The sequence below is a fragment of the Candidozyma pseudohaemuli genome, assembly GCF_003013735.1.
Source record: "Candidozyma pseudohaemuli strain B12108 chromosome Unknown scaffold00007, whole genome shotgun sequence".
NCBI classification, from domain to species: Eukaryota; Fungi; Ascomycota; class Pichiomycetes; order Serinales; family Metschnikowiaceae; genus Candidozyma; species Candidozyma pseudohaemuli.
The window spans coordinates 260366-273885 of record NW_020194441.1 but is presented as its reverse complement, the minus strand read 5'-3'; the positions used below and the strand labels follow the sequence as shown (position 1 = coordinate 273885).

Sequence of the window (13520 nt, the reverse complement as noted above, 5' to 3'; positions counted from 1 at the left end):
CACTGAATTAAATCACTTCTAGGTGCGTTTTCTATGCTCGTTCGCCGTCGTAAGACTCTTGTAAAAATCATCCACAAGCATACTAGACCTGATCCTGTCCCTCCGGAAATTCACCACCTGAAGAGAGTCTCGAGAAACCGCTCTTGAAAGAGCCACATAGGCTTGTCCGTATTCGAAAATCCTATTGAGATTGACTCTGACGTGCGAGAGCGTAAGGCCTTGCGATTTGTGTATGGACAAAGCCCATGCCAACATCAATGGAAGCTGTGTGCGTGCAACCAAAACCTCGCCCTTCTCGTTCAAATGATCCCATCTTTCAGGCTCAATAAGTACATCCTTTGTAGTGACGTTGTCCGCGCAGGTAAACCTCACCAAGGGGTATTTGGTTTTCTTCGACAGCTCTTCGAGACGTCTCATGAGAGCAAGCTTTCGGCGTCTGTTCTCTTCAAACGGACTTAAGGGCGATGATGCCAATCCAGATTCATCCTTCGATTCATCCCTCGATTCATCTGCCGCAGCACTTGAATCCTCTTGCTTAACTGATGAGTCATTTTCATCTTGGAAGAAGTCGAACACATTGTCGAGTATTGTCTCTTTCTTTACCTCCAATTTTTGCTCATGTACTTTACTCTCTTCCTTCACCTCTCCTTGTTCGAGCTTCACATCAGAGTCGTCACTTCGAGCAGAAGCCTTCTGAGGCGTGGGTGGAAAAGCAACATTCTTCTTCAAAAGTTTTTTCTTGAACTCTTCATGAGTCATGGTATTGTTTTCCTTCATTACTTCGTAACCCATGTAAACATCACGGTCAAGGAAATCCACGACTTTACCAATCGAGCCATTGATTAGATCTTCGTCAAAGTTCTTAATGCACATAACCTGAGCTCCCACTTTCAAATGCAACCTTGGAGGAGCCAAAAAGTTGGAGAGCATCGCAGACTTGATCTTTGGTGGGAGCTCGCCAGTGTCGATTGCCTCATGGAGATAGGCATCTCCTGGTAGACGCGAAAGCTGAAGGTTGTTTGCATGATCAACTTCACTTCTAGTTGCGTACAACTCGGCAGGAACTATTCCAGCTGGACAAGTGAGGGGTCTTGAGAGGCGCATAAATTCCATTTCAGATTCTGGTGTAACGAGTCCACTTCTCATGTCATTAAGCATTTCGATAAACTTCTGGTCACCTTTCTGACGAAACACCTCTTCTAGAACAATACTTGAAGAAATGGAAGATTTCCATGCCTCAGATTCAAATGCAAAATGAGCTTCGTCCTTAAGCTCAGAGCCATCTTCATTGAATTGAATTTTGCTGACAGGAGGCAACTGAAAGAAGTCACCACAAAGAACAAGTTGGATGCCTCCAAACGGTAGATGATGCTTTTTGCGAATCTCTTTGGCGACATGATTTAGCTTATCCAATAGACGACCGTCGATCATTGAAACTTCATCGATGATGAGAACTTTGGTATCCTTCCATCGGTGAGTTGCTTTCCTATTCCGCCTCACGGTTTTCACAAGTTGCTGCACAGTGCCATTTCCCAAACCAATGCCACTGAAACTGTGCAATGTTGTGCCGCCAATGTGATGTGCAGCCAATCCCGTTGAGGCAGTAACAGCAATTTCCCCAAGTCTATACTTGTCCTTTAATGCTTTGATTGTCTTTTTAAGAAGGACTGACTTACCTGTACCGGCCGAACCGGTAAAGAAAAGGGACTCGCCTCGAAGAACAAGGTCCATGACGTATTGTTGTTCACGAGACAAAACAAATGGGGTGACACTCTTGGCTCTGCCCGCAAACTTATCCTGAGTACCCAAGAGCTCCTGCTCCCAAGGCGCTAGTGGTTTTTGGGTGGCTAGTTGAATCGTGGGATTCGAGAATCCCTTTATTGATCTTCTGGGTGGCCCAGTTTGAAAGAGCTCAACCCGGGGTTCGTTTCTGCTTTCAAGAGTCTCGGGAGCTGGAAGTTCAGCATTTGTGCTGTAGCAACGCGTTTGCAGATCTGGTTTGAGCCGTTTGCGTTGAGGAGACCCTAGGAGCGAGGAATGATGGTCAGGCCTACTACCAGAATTTAGCTGAGAGCTCTTTACCGGCAGAACTTGTGGCAGGGAGTTGGCGGTGACAAAAAGCGGAGATGAAGGAAATTCTTTCTTGATCTTGGGCTTCTCATCTTGAACTGATTCTAGAGGAGCATCAGAAGGCTCACATATGCCAACGAGATCTTGCGAACCAAAAGGATCATCTGATAAATTGTCCGAGTCGTTGTAAGTATGCTGGGATTCCGAAAAAGACGAAAGATTAACCTCTAGTAGCAGGTTGAGGTTTTCTGTGGTTGGAACTAAACCATGCCATCTAGACGCGCTGTTTAAGGAAGCCTGAGGGCCGTTCATGAGGGCTCTGCGTGGTGTTGTCGTATATGCTATAGTAGGGCGTCGTAAAAGTCTAAACGTTGAAATCATATAATGCCGTTCGTGCTAAGCATAGGAGGATGTGATGGTAAAGATAGCGATAAACAGTGCTGAATTAGGCAAAACAGTCAGGGGAACCCAAAAAGGAAGGTTTCGAATGTTCAAGAATAAAAGCGTCTCTTATACTTTATTCTCTGACGTTATTGCGGATTCGACTGTGCTGTTTGCAGGCGTGGTTCAGTTCTTCTTGGTGATGGTGTTTCTATTTGATCTCTTACTCCTAGTGCGCACAGTACATATTATCAACACCAGCTACACTTTTGGATATGTCAGGATCTTCGCTTGAGCGGCTAGACGCACAGCTTTTCTTGGCTCTCTGCAGTATCCTTGCAACAAAACCAGAGGCAATCGAGCTGCTTCTTGCAAAAATCATACCCTTGAGCAAACTAGGGCAACTACGCTTCAATCAGCCGTCGAATCTATTGAGAAGCTTCATATTCGGGGTCAGCTCGATTTCAGTGAATTTGGAAGGAATTGCTCAATATGCTCAGCAAATAACAACTCTAGAGTCGGAGAGTCAATCTCTTAACACAGCAGAGCTTTCAGATGATGTGGAAGATTTGTTGCTCTGGACTACCCAGGAGTATTCTGTTCAATTGCCAGATGAGGAGGATGCTGTCAGAACAGCTGCTGCCTTAGAAGCTGACTATGCTCAGCGCAGTAAGCTGATTGGATACACCAGCTGTGAAAACTATGCAAGTTTCGTTATGGCCAAGATCATTCAGCTTTCCAAGTATACTGCAGACTTGGAGCAGTACGACTTTCTTGCCAGGACTGTCCAAGGAAACGAAAGCTTTTTGGCCTGGTACCACGGCATCTTTGCGCCATACAACAACTTCAAACGCTCCTACGGTGTGGTTTTGGGTGACACTGCTGCATTTGAATACCTTCTGCGTCAGTCATACTCAGACAAACTAGACTTCTTCATCAAGCCATACACAGCCGCTGTGGAGAAGAACCACGTTGCATTTAACCCACCAAAGATACTCTCAGAGGTGCTTTTGCCTGTTGCTTTGTACTATGGTGGTGATCTTTCACCACTTCTTGAATGGGTTTACACAGAGAGGAAGCATCCATCATGGTTGTCAAGACTTCTGACTTTTCAATCAACGACAGAAAGCATTTTGAAGTTCACAGACTACAAAGGACAAGGTTTACTGGATGAGAGTACCGCAGGGTTCGTCAGCAATTACATTGCTTTGGTATACTACTTTGCGCTCTATGGTGAATCGACCGTGTCATCTGTTGATGTTTCTAGAGCCTATGATATGATTGACAATTCTGTGACTGTCTTGATAGAGTTGCTCGATGTCACCAGCTCTGGGGGCTCTTTACTTTCGGAGGATGTTGATCTTGACAACTTACCAGAGTATGCATCATTTACTGACTTTGTCTCAAGCCATGCCAATCCATTGAAATCACTCTTCAGGCTGGACACGAAAAGATGCCTCGCATTCTTGAAGAACGCAATCGCAACTTGTTGCCAGGTTTTCCCTGTCAATGGCCTCACAGTCTCCAAATACTTGAAGCTCAGTCAAACTGGCTCTATAGATCAAGAGTCGGTGAAAAAGGAGGTTCTCCGTGTGCTTGCTCACTTGGAGTCTTCCAATTATGAAAAGCTCCTTCACTCAGTCAAACTCATCTCGTCCTCGTTTATCAAGGGCGACAAACTGCTCGAAGGCGAGCTTGATCACATCATTTTTGAAAGACTCCTAGGTGTTGGGCTCTTCGCAAACGCTACTGAGTTCTATCAAAATACGCCGTCTTTATCGGTAAACCAGGCGTTTGACGTACTTCTAAAAAAGTTCAAGTATGAGTTTGACGAAGCCACAAACTTGGATGAAAGATCGGGTCATCTCAAACAAGCCCACGAGTGCGTAAATCTTCTAAGCACCCTTGGCTCAAGCGAGAACCTCGACGAAGCATCAAGAGCCCAGATTGTCAAGCTCAAACATTTGCTTAAAGCCATCAGCAGCTTGAAGAACTTTAAGCTTTCACTCGATGGTAGAGGCTCGGCCAAACCTCTGGAGGTTTTAACCAAAATTACAAGAACAGAAGATGACGAGCAGTTCACGCCGTTCTCGATTGTCTCGCATGTTCTAGAGCAAAACCCCAAGTCTTATCATGCTTTCGAGAAGCTCTACCGCATTGTCAATGATCTTGCCATCTATCTTGGCATAGACGTCTCGCATGTTCCGTTTGCAAGGATTCAATCCGCTTGCATTGAGTCTGCTTTGATTGACAACAACTTCACTTTTGCCTACAAGCATTCGAAAATGCTTTTCGATCAACATGCTGCTGACAACAATTTCAGCATCAACGAGTATTGGCTCACGTTTTACCAAACTGCAAAATACATAGCGCCAGAATGGTTCAACGATGACGATATTTTGGTGGAGAAGAAGAAACTCGATGTCTACCTCAAACAAAGAGAGCTTCTTTTCCTCACACTCAAGCTCACCAAGCCTTCCAGCTCAACCGCAGACAACAGTCGCCTCATTCTCACTCAGCTCAAACAGAAAGAGAGAGAAATTGATTCCGTTTTTGATCATCTCGGCCTGTACAGCGAGCTGAACACGCAAATGCAAACAGAGCCTAGCGTCTTGCAGATACCTGAGAACGCTGGTAGGTTGTTGAACGAGGCGTCTAAAACCGCTTCTAAGACGACGTCCCACGCTAGCGACAAACTCTCAAACTTGTTTGTCTCCGGTCTAGGTTGGGCAATTGGTGCCAACAGGCGCGATTTAAATACATAAATGCATTTTTGACGATCTCGTATTTTGCACCCAAGTAGTATGTGCGACCCATATCTTCGCACATCTCATATAATACAACATCATGTCGTTGATAACCAACCAACAGCAGAGTGTCATTGACGCTGCTATAGATTCATACATATCCACTCACGACAATGTCGCATACCAATACTTGAAGTTTCGCCAGAGCGTGCTTGAGGTTGTGAAGCAGATACAAAAAGAGAAAGAAGATGGAGAAGTCTCAGAGGAATCACTTAAACGACTCCAGGAGCTCAACTTTGAAAACGAAAAATACAAAGTATCATATCCCGCCTACGTGGAGCGTCTATCAGGAAGGATTGACTTTGCTGGCAGCAACACGCCACAGTATCTCAGTGAACTAGAGAAGAACTATGTTGAGCTTTCCAAGGAAAACGAAGAGCTCAAAGCCAATCTCGCAACATTGAGTGAAGAATACGCTCCTATCGCTGAGAGAATGGCGAAGATGGTTGGTAAGTTCGAAATGGCATTTACTAATAGGGGTAGAGGCGTCAGTTCGATAGGTTTCCGGGATAGAGCACCCAACGCCAACGGTACCTTCATTGACTACCGAAGCACAGTTTTCGACAGAAGTGAGCTTCAAGAGTCGCTCAAGGCTCTTGACGACGAGCTCAAGAACCTCAAAACCGTGGACGAGATTGACGAAGGTGAAGGCGAGAACCCCAAAACAGAAACAAAACAGCATTCTATCGACACACTCAAGCGCTTGAATGAGCTACTAGACTGGCTGAAAGCGGCACGCCGCTTGGGCTCGCTGCAAGTCTCGTTCGACTTGTCACGTTCGATGGTTACCCCCAAAGACTCCAAGTCAATGACAGTAGACGACTACGAACAGACCATTCAGGCGCTAGCGAGAGAAATCAAGGATCTCGTGGGTCGTGGCGCCATAGCCAAGGAGAGATGGTTGGTGAACGCCAAGAAACTACAAGCCGTCGAGACATTGCTCAACAGCTTCGACGAGTCCATGGATGTGGATTAGGAGGCTACAGGTGAAAGCCTATGCGATCCCTTATATTATAATGTACAAAGCGGCACAAGGCTACTGGTCGATGGAGCTGATCAAGATAACCGAGTCACCTCTGACAAACACCATTTCTGTCTTTTTCACAATCGTGTCCAGCTCTTTCTCGCCGTATATGGTTTCTTCAGCATCGCTCAAGACGATGTTACAGTGCGAGTCGTACGCTTGCAAACGGCCCTTCATCTCACGTGCTCCTCTCAATTTGACAAGCACGTATTCATCTAGCTGGTATCTGATGAGGTCGAGCGGCTCCTCCTGCTGTTGTTCTGTTTGTATGGTGGACATTGATGAAGAAGCTTGTAGCCTTTGCTGGAAATCTCAACCCACAGTAGGTACAGGACAGTCTGTGGAGGAACCAACATCAACAGAAAAAGGTCGCCGTCGACGGGTACATATAGAAAAATGGAGAGATAGAGGAGGTAATTTTTCGAATCTGAATCATGTTTGGTCGATACTTGGTCAATGTAAAGTGAAGGTATCATGGAATACTGAGTTGTTGACTCCAGAGCGCATCTGAGTATGGACATTAAAACATTGCATCCTCACCAAAGAAAAAGCTCAAATTACAGAATTGAAAAATCTAAGATCTGATGACCCCCTTCAAAACCTCCATCTTTCCAAAACAACCCCCTCTGGCCCATTTGTTGATGCCTTTCCACCTCCCGCACGTGACCTCACCAACAATGCTCGCTAACAAAAATTTTTGCAACTAACCTCTAAACCACCCAGTCCATGTTGATCCCATCTAGAGGCCTCCACCTGGCCTGCAGGGCTCTTGCAAGAAGCAAGCCCTTGACATTCGGACCTGTGGCTGACATCAAGCTCAGGGAACCCATCGTGCCCAAACACACCAACTTCGATGTTTCCCCAGACCACCCATTGTGGGCTTTCTTCCACGAAGGCAACCAGGCCAAGGCTGCTTTGCGTGAAAAGACCCCTGACGATGTCCGTGCATGGTCGATGGCTGAATTGCGTAGGAAGTCCTTTGACGATTTGCACAAAATCTGGTACTTGACCTTGAAAGAAAGAAACCGCATTGCCAGAGAGCTCCAGGTCTCCCACATGGCTGCTGTGCCTGTGGAGCCCTCTGTGCGTTCCCACGATCTCATGCTTAAGATGAACCAAAAGAGAATCAAGCAGACCCTTCTTGAAAGACAAACAGCTACCGAGAAGGCCCAGACTTTGACCCAGGAGATCTCTGAGTACTTGGCTGACTTTGAGGAGCAGTATATCAACGCCGGTGAGGCCGATATCTCCTCCTTCAACGACAAGCTTGTCCGTTTGCAATACGCCATTTTCGGCATCGAACCCACCCTTGAAGACTACGACTTGGACAGGGACATCAACGTCAAGTTTGTTGAGGGTCTCAGCTACGTTGCCAACTTGAAGGCTAGAAGATACGTGACGCAAACACACCCAGACGCTCTAGATTTGCCCCTCAATGGTGTCATGGAGGAATTGCCATTCTTGTTGCGTGACACCGAGACCGCTGTTGAGGAGGTCAAGACGCTAAGAGAGTCTGGCCAGAGCGTCAAGCTTGACAAGATCGACGTTTTCCCATTCTTGAGAAACGCCTTGTCGCAGGCTATAGAGGCAGAGGTGCCTGCCCCAGAGGAATCCTAATTCACGAGCATATGTACATAGTTGAAACAAAACGGTTACCGGTGACTTTAGCGTATATTTACCACATCTGGAACTGCTCAAAGAGCTCGATCTTGAGGGTCGGATCCACGGCTAGCGTGTCGACAACCTGCTTTCTTATATCATCCACCATAGCAGGATGGCCACAGGTAATGAAGCCTGTGCTGTGATTGCCTGACTGGATGACTTCGTCTGAGACTATTCCACCAATGTTGGGTCTTCCTTCGACAAACTCAATAAATGGAAGACTCTGCTTGAGATCGTTGATCAGCGTAATGGATCCGTTCACCTTGGTGGAACCACTGCTTTGATCGGACTTTTCACTAAGCAGGTTTCTTCTGATATGATGACGAAGTTCATCCTCCTTCAGGCCTCGAGTAACGTAGATGATGATATCGATGTTGAGCAACTCCAACTGCTTGAGCTCACTGTAAAACCAGCAAATAGATATGTAATCTCTGATGACCCAAATCAACCTCACGGGCTTGCGTGGGTAATTTATAGCCAAGTCCTTCGCTCCAGCGTACATTCCTGGAATGCCGTTACCGGAAGCAATAAATACTGCCCTTTCAACATCTTCAACGGGCATTTTCTCAAAGTATGGGCCCTCCACCATGACCTTGATATTGATGGAGTGACTGGGTGCTCTCAATAACTGCTGATAAAGGCCGTGTGTGACACCACCTTTGATTTTAGCATACATTCCCACGGTTCCGTCCTCCACTGGTTCATCCACCAAAGTGAATGGATGAGACTGCCAGAACGACATGGGCGTCAAGAAGTGAACAAAGGCGTGGCTGCCTGGATGTGGACGCCACCAGTGTGGTCTCCTGCAAATGACTCTGATGGTTTCGTCGGCCTCGAGTTCTAGGGTGGCTTCTTGGACTCCAAAGATGGCCAATCGGAGACCTCTGATGACGAAATTGACGGCCCACACAGCAATACATGCAATGAAAAAGCCTTCGAGTTGTCTAATCTTGACATGAATCCAGCCACCGGCAATCATGAGAATTGCAAAAATGTAGTGGGTAAGTAGGAAAAGCTCATACCTGGTTCTGCGGAGCCAGTACATGGAGAAGAACACCAAGCAGCCCATGCAAACGGTGGAAATAATGCCCCACACAAGGTAAGTGTCTGAAAGAGACAGCGGGTAGGCCTGGTAGTATTTGAGTGTCATGGTCATCGTGCCCACATGCACCATCAACACAAGGAATGCTACTCTAGCTACCCAGCGGTGGAACACCACAAAACGGGTATATTGCCAGCCGGTGACAAACTGCAAAAAGTTGTTTCTTCCAGCGAACAAAATAAGCACTGGAAGGGCAAATGTGACAAGAGCACCGCTTCTGTTTCCCACCTGGATCACCAAAGGTTTGTCTGATGCATTGTTGATTTCCACACCACAGAAAATGGCCGAAAGAATGAAGTAAATGGCGAGAAGCACAGATTCGAATCTGAGCGGTATAAGCCATTCAAGCGGTCCAAATTTTTTCGTACTGAAATGAGCTTTGCTGAAGGTAGCAGGAAGCACGATAAAGCGTCTGACATAGTTGAAGGGTGCAAAGCCGAGAAGCTTATCAGAAAGCCACGGAACAAGACGCTTTGTCCAGTGGAAAAAGCCGGCGATGAAGCACACAGCAAACCAGTATGCCGTGAGCACAATGCCAAAAATGAGTGTGAAGTTGTTTGTTCTGTCGTAGTTGTATGAGTCGTTTGCCTGGTAAAGCACCGAATCAGGATCAAACGACAACGGATTCGTTTGTGCTTTTTGGGCTCCCTCTGACGATGTACCGTTCACTAGGTACTGGGATGCATTCTGGTAGGCCTTGTCGAAGTCGTCTCTGGATATCTGGCCCAGACAGTAGGAGACAAAGTGCTCCACATACTTCTCATCATCGAAGGAGTCCACCAAACAGGCAGCCATGGAACCCAAAAAGGGTTGATGCAGAGCATCACAATAACGATCAACGTTCAAGTACTGGCCACTCAGGCCTGGAATAGCCACAGCTTGGTGAAGTAACCCGCAGGCCTTATAGCCAGAATCGGCTTTCTCGTAGAACTGCAATGCAGCAACAAGGTTTATGCAAAGAAGGATCGCTGGAGTTTTCATGATGGCATTCGAGAAAACATATCGGTGGAAATGCCAGCTATTTATCTATTCTGTGCCCTGCCCTATTTCCAGAGTAGCACCGAAGTATGGGTGCAAAAAACCCGACCTTGGCATGCACTATCCAGCTTCGCCAGCCAAGTAGATTCAGGAACTCAGCCGCGTAGCAGCCCCAGACTGCAACTTGTTCCGAGCCTGCGTTTCTAAACCATTTGTCAGCTTAGTCAATAGGCGCAGACAGCAAAGCGGCTGTCCGTTTTTGGAGAGGCTTACAAGCCACCTGTAGCAGAAGGACATTGTAAATCGGATCGTCGATGGTAGGGGGGGAAGTGCTTCTAGAAGGTGAGGCGGCCTACGGAAAATTCAAACTTTTCTGAAACCTAAAAATTGCCTGTTGTGCTTAAATGTGGTGCCTGTTTGAAACTCTCTCAAAACTGTGATACTCGCTTCTGCGCGGTACTGCTGCTGTGGCATAACCTTGCAGCACTATCAGCGAGATTCTCAGCCGCGCTAATGAACCCCGCCTTGATCTCCTGATAGACGTGAACTACTTCTTTGATGGTGAGTTTGATGAATCTACTGGAGTATTGATGGAAATTCGTCTTCCTTGTTCCTACCTTTTACCCTTGATGCATGAGAACCGGGCTCGGCCCGAATGTAACCATACCGTGCAGTAATCTATAAAATCTAAGATGTCCACCAGATGCTCTACAACACCTACAGCAGCCAAGACGAAACCAATTTTTGTGTAATTCGCAAAACCACAATTTTCGACAAGTCAGGCGCCGCCGCTTCGCCCCTCTGTCCTTGCCCCTTAAAACACTAAACGTAAATGAGCGCAACGTCCGATGCCAAGATATCAGGGTGGGGCGCTAAGAAACGTTTGGTTATATCGCTTCCGGGCCGTTTTCGGCTAGCCAGATCTGGAATCGGACACAGGGCACTAGACACTGTCTAAAGTCCGTTTTCGTTCCACACGGCTATGGAGGAGTTGCTCCGCGAGGTCTAAGCCATGGACCGGAGTGGTTTCGGCTGTTTTTACGATCTGATGCTGCGCACCCTTTGCTAGGAGGCTGATGCAAATCAGGAATCGTCCGATACATGCAAATTGACTCTTGACGAGTTCTGGCCAGTATAGCCTGGAGGCGCAAGGAGGTCACGGTGGAAGTTGACGAGTTACCTTGATACACAGAGTCAAGACTTCGAACTTTCGATAAGACACGGACTTGGCAACGAATATAGCCCATTCTACTGCCGCACTGCCAGGACGCCAGACCACAGAGATCTTCCGATCACTCCTGACTAAAGCGTAGATAAGCAAAGTAGGGAAGCAACAAGTTTTGTGGCACAGTTGTTACAGGGTGTTTATTAATGCAACTTTTGCCGCAAGATATCGCCATCTACATGGCATACACGAGAGTGCCTTAGCCTTTAGGTTTGACAAAACCACAGTTGCTCTTTAGTAAGCAGGTGAGGTGAGAGGTCTTGTGGAAGTGTGGAGCTCGAGGGCTAACTATGGGTGTCTCAGAGGTCAGACGAGTGAATGTCGTTGTTTAGGTGTTTTGGGACTTCAAAGACGACAGTTGTCGAATTTCGAGGAAAATAATGAACTCAATAAAACCATTAAAAAAAAAATTTTTAAAATAAGGCTATTTTTTCCGTTTGCAAAGTTTTAAAGATGCTCGGTGGTTGCACAATTTTGCAACCAAGCTACCATCTACGCTGCGCATCACAATCTTTTCATACAACAAAACCGTTTTTTCCATCAAAGCTTGGTTCCAATTTCATTCTTCAATATTCTCGCCAGAATTACATCAAAAGCTCGACACCATCCATTTGCCAGTTCAATTCCTCCACTGGCGCAGGCTCATTTTGCAGCCACGATAATCCATCACCACCCACCCAACTACGAAAACCCAAAACTACCAATATTGTCAAACTTCAACCCCCAAAATACCCTCCAATCAGCTTCGAAACCTAACAAAACCTCCCCGGCTCGGTCCCTCAACTGATCCACCACAACCTCCAGTAAGCAACCCGCGGGTCCTGTGTGTGCCCAATCACATCCAATAAACACCTTCTACAGAGACCACCAACAGCATGGGAGGAAGAATCATCGGCTTTTTGGCCGGCGTGACCGTCTCGGGAATTGCATGGACCATAGCTGAGCCGGTTATGACAATGCCGTTGATGTTTGTTTCCACCGGCCTCCAGGAGGCCAAGGACCAGATCGACAACAGAATTCTTTCAGACAAGGGTATCGAGAAGAACCCACAGCCGCCCAACAGAAGAGTGACGCAATTGACGAGGCCTTCGTTCCTGGAAACTTGCAAGGACTACTGGAACGAGGAGTTGATCAAGGGCGTCAACTGGGTCTACTCGATCAACTGGTACCAGTGGGGGCTTGATGCTGACCGCAAATTGAACAAGTTGACGGACAAGTTGACCAAGAGCATCGCCGAGGCGGGCAAAGAGGGCAAGTGATACATAGCATAAAAATACACACAGATTCGACTGCTAGCGCGGTAGAACTACTCGGATGGAGCATCTTCCGCCTGCTCCTTCTCTTTCCAGAACTTCTTGACGTCGAGGTTGATAAACCACATGAGCAACGGCACGATTGCCAGGAGGACAAGCGCCACAAGCACCTGGAAAAAGCTCCAGCACCGGGGCTGAACCGACAAGACCATGCACCCTAAAAGCCAGCCAATGGCATCGGTGTAGATGGCGTCGTAGCCCTTGGCCAACCTGTCGAGCACCAAATCACAGCACTCCATGGAAGGAATGGCGGGGCTTGCGCCTTCGATCTGTTTTGTGATTTTGGGTTTCGTCTTCTCCTCCTCCTCGTAGCCCTCACTGGCGAAACTGCCAGGGAAGACACAGGTCACTCTGTAGTTGAAATTGCTCAATTCCTGGCGCAAGACCATCGAAAGCGTCAGAATGGCCGCTTTGGTAGGAGCGTACTGTCCGTAGCCTATGAAGGGAAACGAGGCCACTGTGGATGAAAAAAGCACAATGTGCCTGGGCTTTCTTTCCTTGTTAAGTGTCGCCTTGTGGCCACAATGAACGACGTTCAAAGCAGAAAAGTAGTTCACATCCATCCCCTGTTTGAGCTCCTTGCCCAGAAGGTCTGCAAAGAGCTTGGGTACTGAAGAACCAGCACAGCAGAAGATGAAGTCAGGGTCCACCTCTTTTTCTTGTACGAGCACCTTCCACAATTCGGCCGTTTCATCATAATCCGCAGCGTCACACGTCAAGTACTCGCATGTGGGCTTCAAGCCGTGATCCAGCGATCTGTCTGCGTTCTTAACTATATGGTCCACCTGCTTCTCGAGCTTGGCTCTGGTTCTTGCAACCAACAAAACGGAACATCCTTGTTCGTAGAGTCTGAAGGCGATGTCAGCTCCAATACCTTGGGAACCTCCAACCACCAAGGCATACTTCCCAGCGGGCTTGAAATGAGACTTGGACCACCACATTGCAAAATAGTACACTG

At 47.2% G+C, this 13520-nt stretch overlaps 7 protein-coding genes across 7 annotated transcripts; 4 read left to right on the top strand and 3 right to left on the bottom strand.

Annotated features, from left to right (window-relative positions):
- Positions 1 to 18: 18 nt before the first annotated feature.
- On the bottom strand, positions 19 to 2382 carry PIF1 (DNA helicase; the record flags this gene model as incomplete). Its single annotated transcript, XM_024858457.1, has 1 exon — positions 19 to 2382. The coding sequence occupies one exon, from the start codon at positions 2380 to 2382 to the stop codon at positions 19 to 21; it is 2364 nt and encodes a 787-aa protein (XP_024713367.1).
- Positions 2383 to 2726: 344 nt separating this feature from the next.
- Positions 2727 to 5216, top strand: C7M61_003102 (uncharacterized protein; the record flags this gene model as incomplete). Its single annotated transcript, XM_024858456.1, has 1 exon — positions 2727 to 5216. One exon carries the CDS (start codon positions 2727 to 2729, stop codon positions 5214 to 5216), a length of 2490 nt encoding a protein of 829 aa, XP_024713366.1.
- An 82-nt stretch (positions 5217 to 5298) lies between these two features.
- On the top strand, positions 5299 to 6234 carry C7M61_003101 (uncharacterized protein; the record flags this gene model as incomplete). The annotated part of the gene is made up of 1 exon (XM_024858455.1): positions 5299 to 6234. One exon carries the CDS (start codon positions 5299 to 5301, stop codon positions 6232 to 6234), a length of 936 nt encoding a protein of 311 aa, XP_024713365.1.
- Positions 6235 to 7008: 774 nt separating this feature from the next.
- C7M61_003100 (mitochondrial 54S ribosomal protein uL29m) lies at positions 7009 to 7899 on the top strand (the record flags this gene model as incomplete). Its single annotated transcript, XM_024858454.1, has 1 exon — positions 7009 to 7899. One exon carries the CDS (start codon positions 7009 to 7011, stop codon positions 7897 to 7899), a length of 891 nt encoding a protein of 296 aa, XP_024713364.1.
- Positions 7900 to 7957: 58 nt separating this feature from the next.
- C7M61_003099 (uncharacterized protein) lies at positions 7958 to 10027 on the bottom strand (the record flags this gene model as incomplete). Its single annotated transcript, XM_024858453.1, has 1 exon — positions 7958 to 10027. The coding sequence occupies one exon, from the start codon at positions 10025 to 10027 to the stop codon at positions 7958 to 7960; it is 2070 nt and encodes a 689-aa protein (XP_024713363.1).
- Positions 10028 to 12124: 2097 nt separating this feature from the next.
- C7M61_003098 (uncharacterized protein) lies at positions 12125 to 12508 on the top strand (the record flags this gene model as incomplete). Its single annotated transcript, XM_024858452.1, has 1 exon — positions 12125 to 12508. The coding sequence occupies one exon, from the start codon at positions 12125 to 12127 to the stop codon at positions 12506 to 12508; it is 384 nt and encodes a 127-aa protein (XP_024713362.1).
- Positions 12509 to 12555: 47 nt separating this feature from the next.
- KSR1 (3-dehydrosphinganine reductase) lies at positions 12556 to 13503 on the bottom strand (the record flags this gene model as incomplete). Its single annotated transcript, XM_024858451.1, has 1 exon — positions 12556 to 13503. One exon carries the CDS (start codon positions 13501 to 13503, stop codon positions 12556 to 12558), a length of 948 nt encoding a protein of 315 aa, XP_024713361.1.
- Between the last annotated feature and the right edge of the window lie 17 nt (positions 13504 to 13520).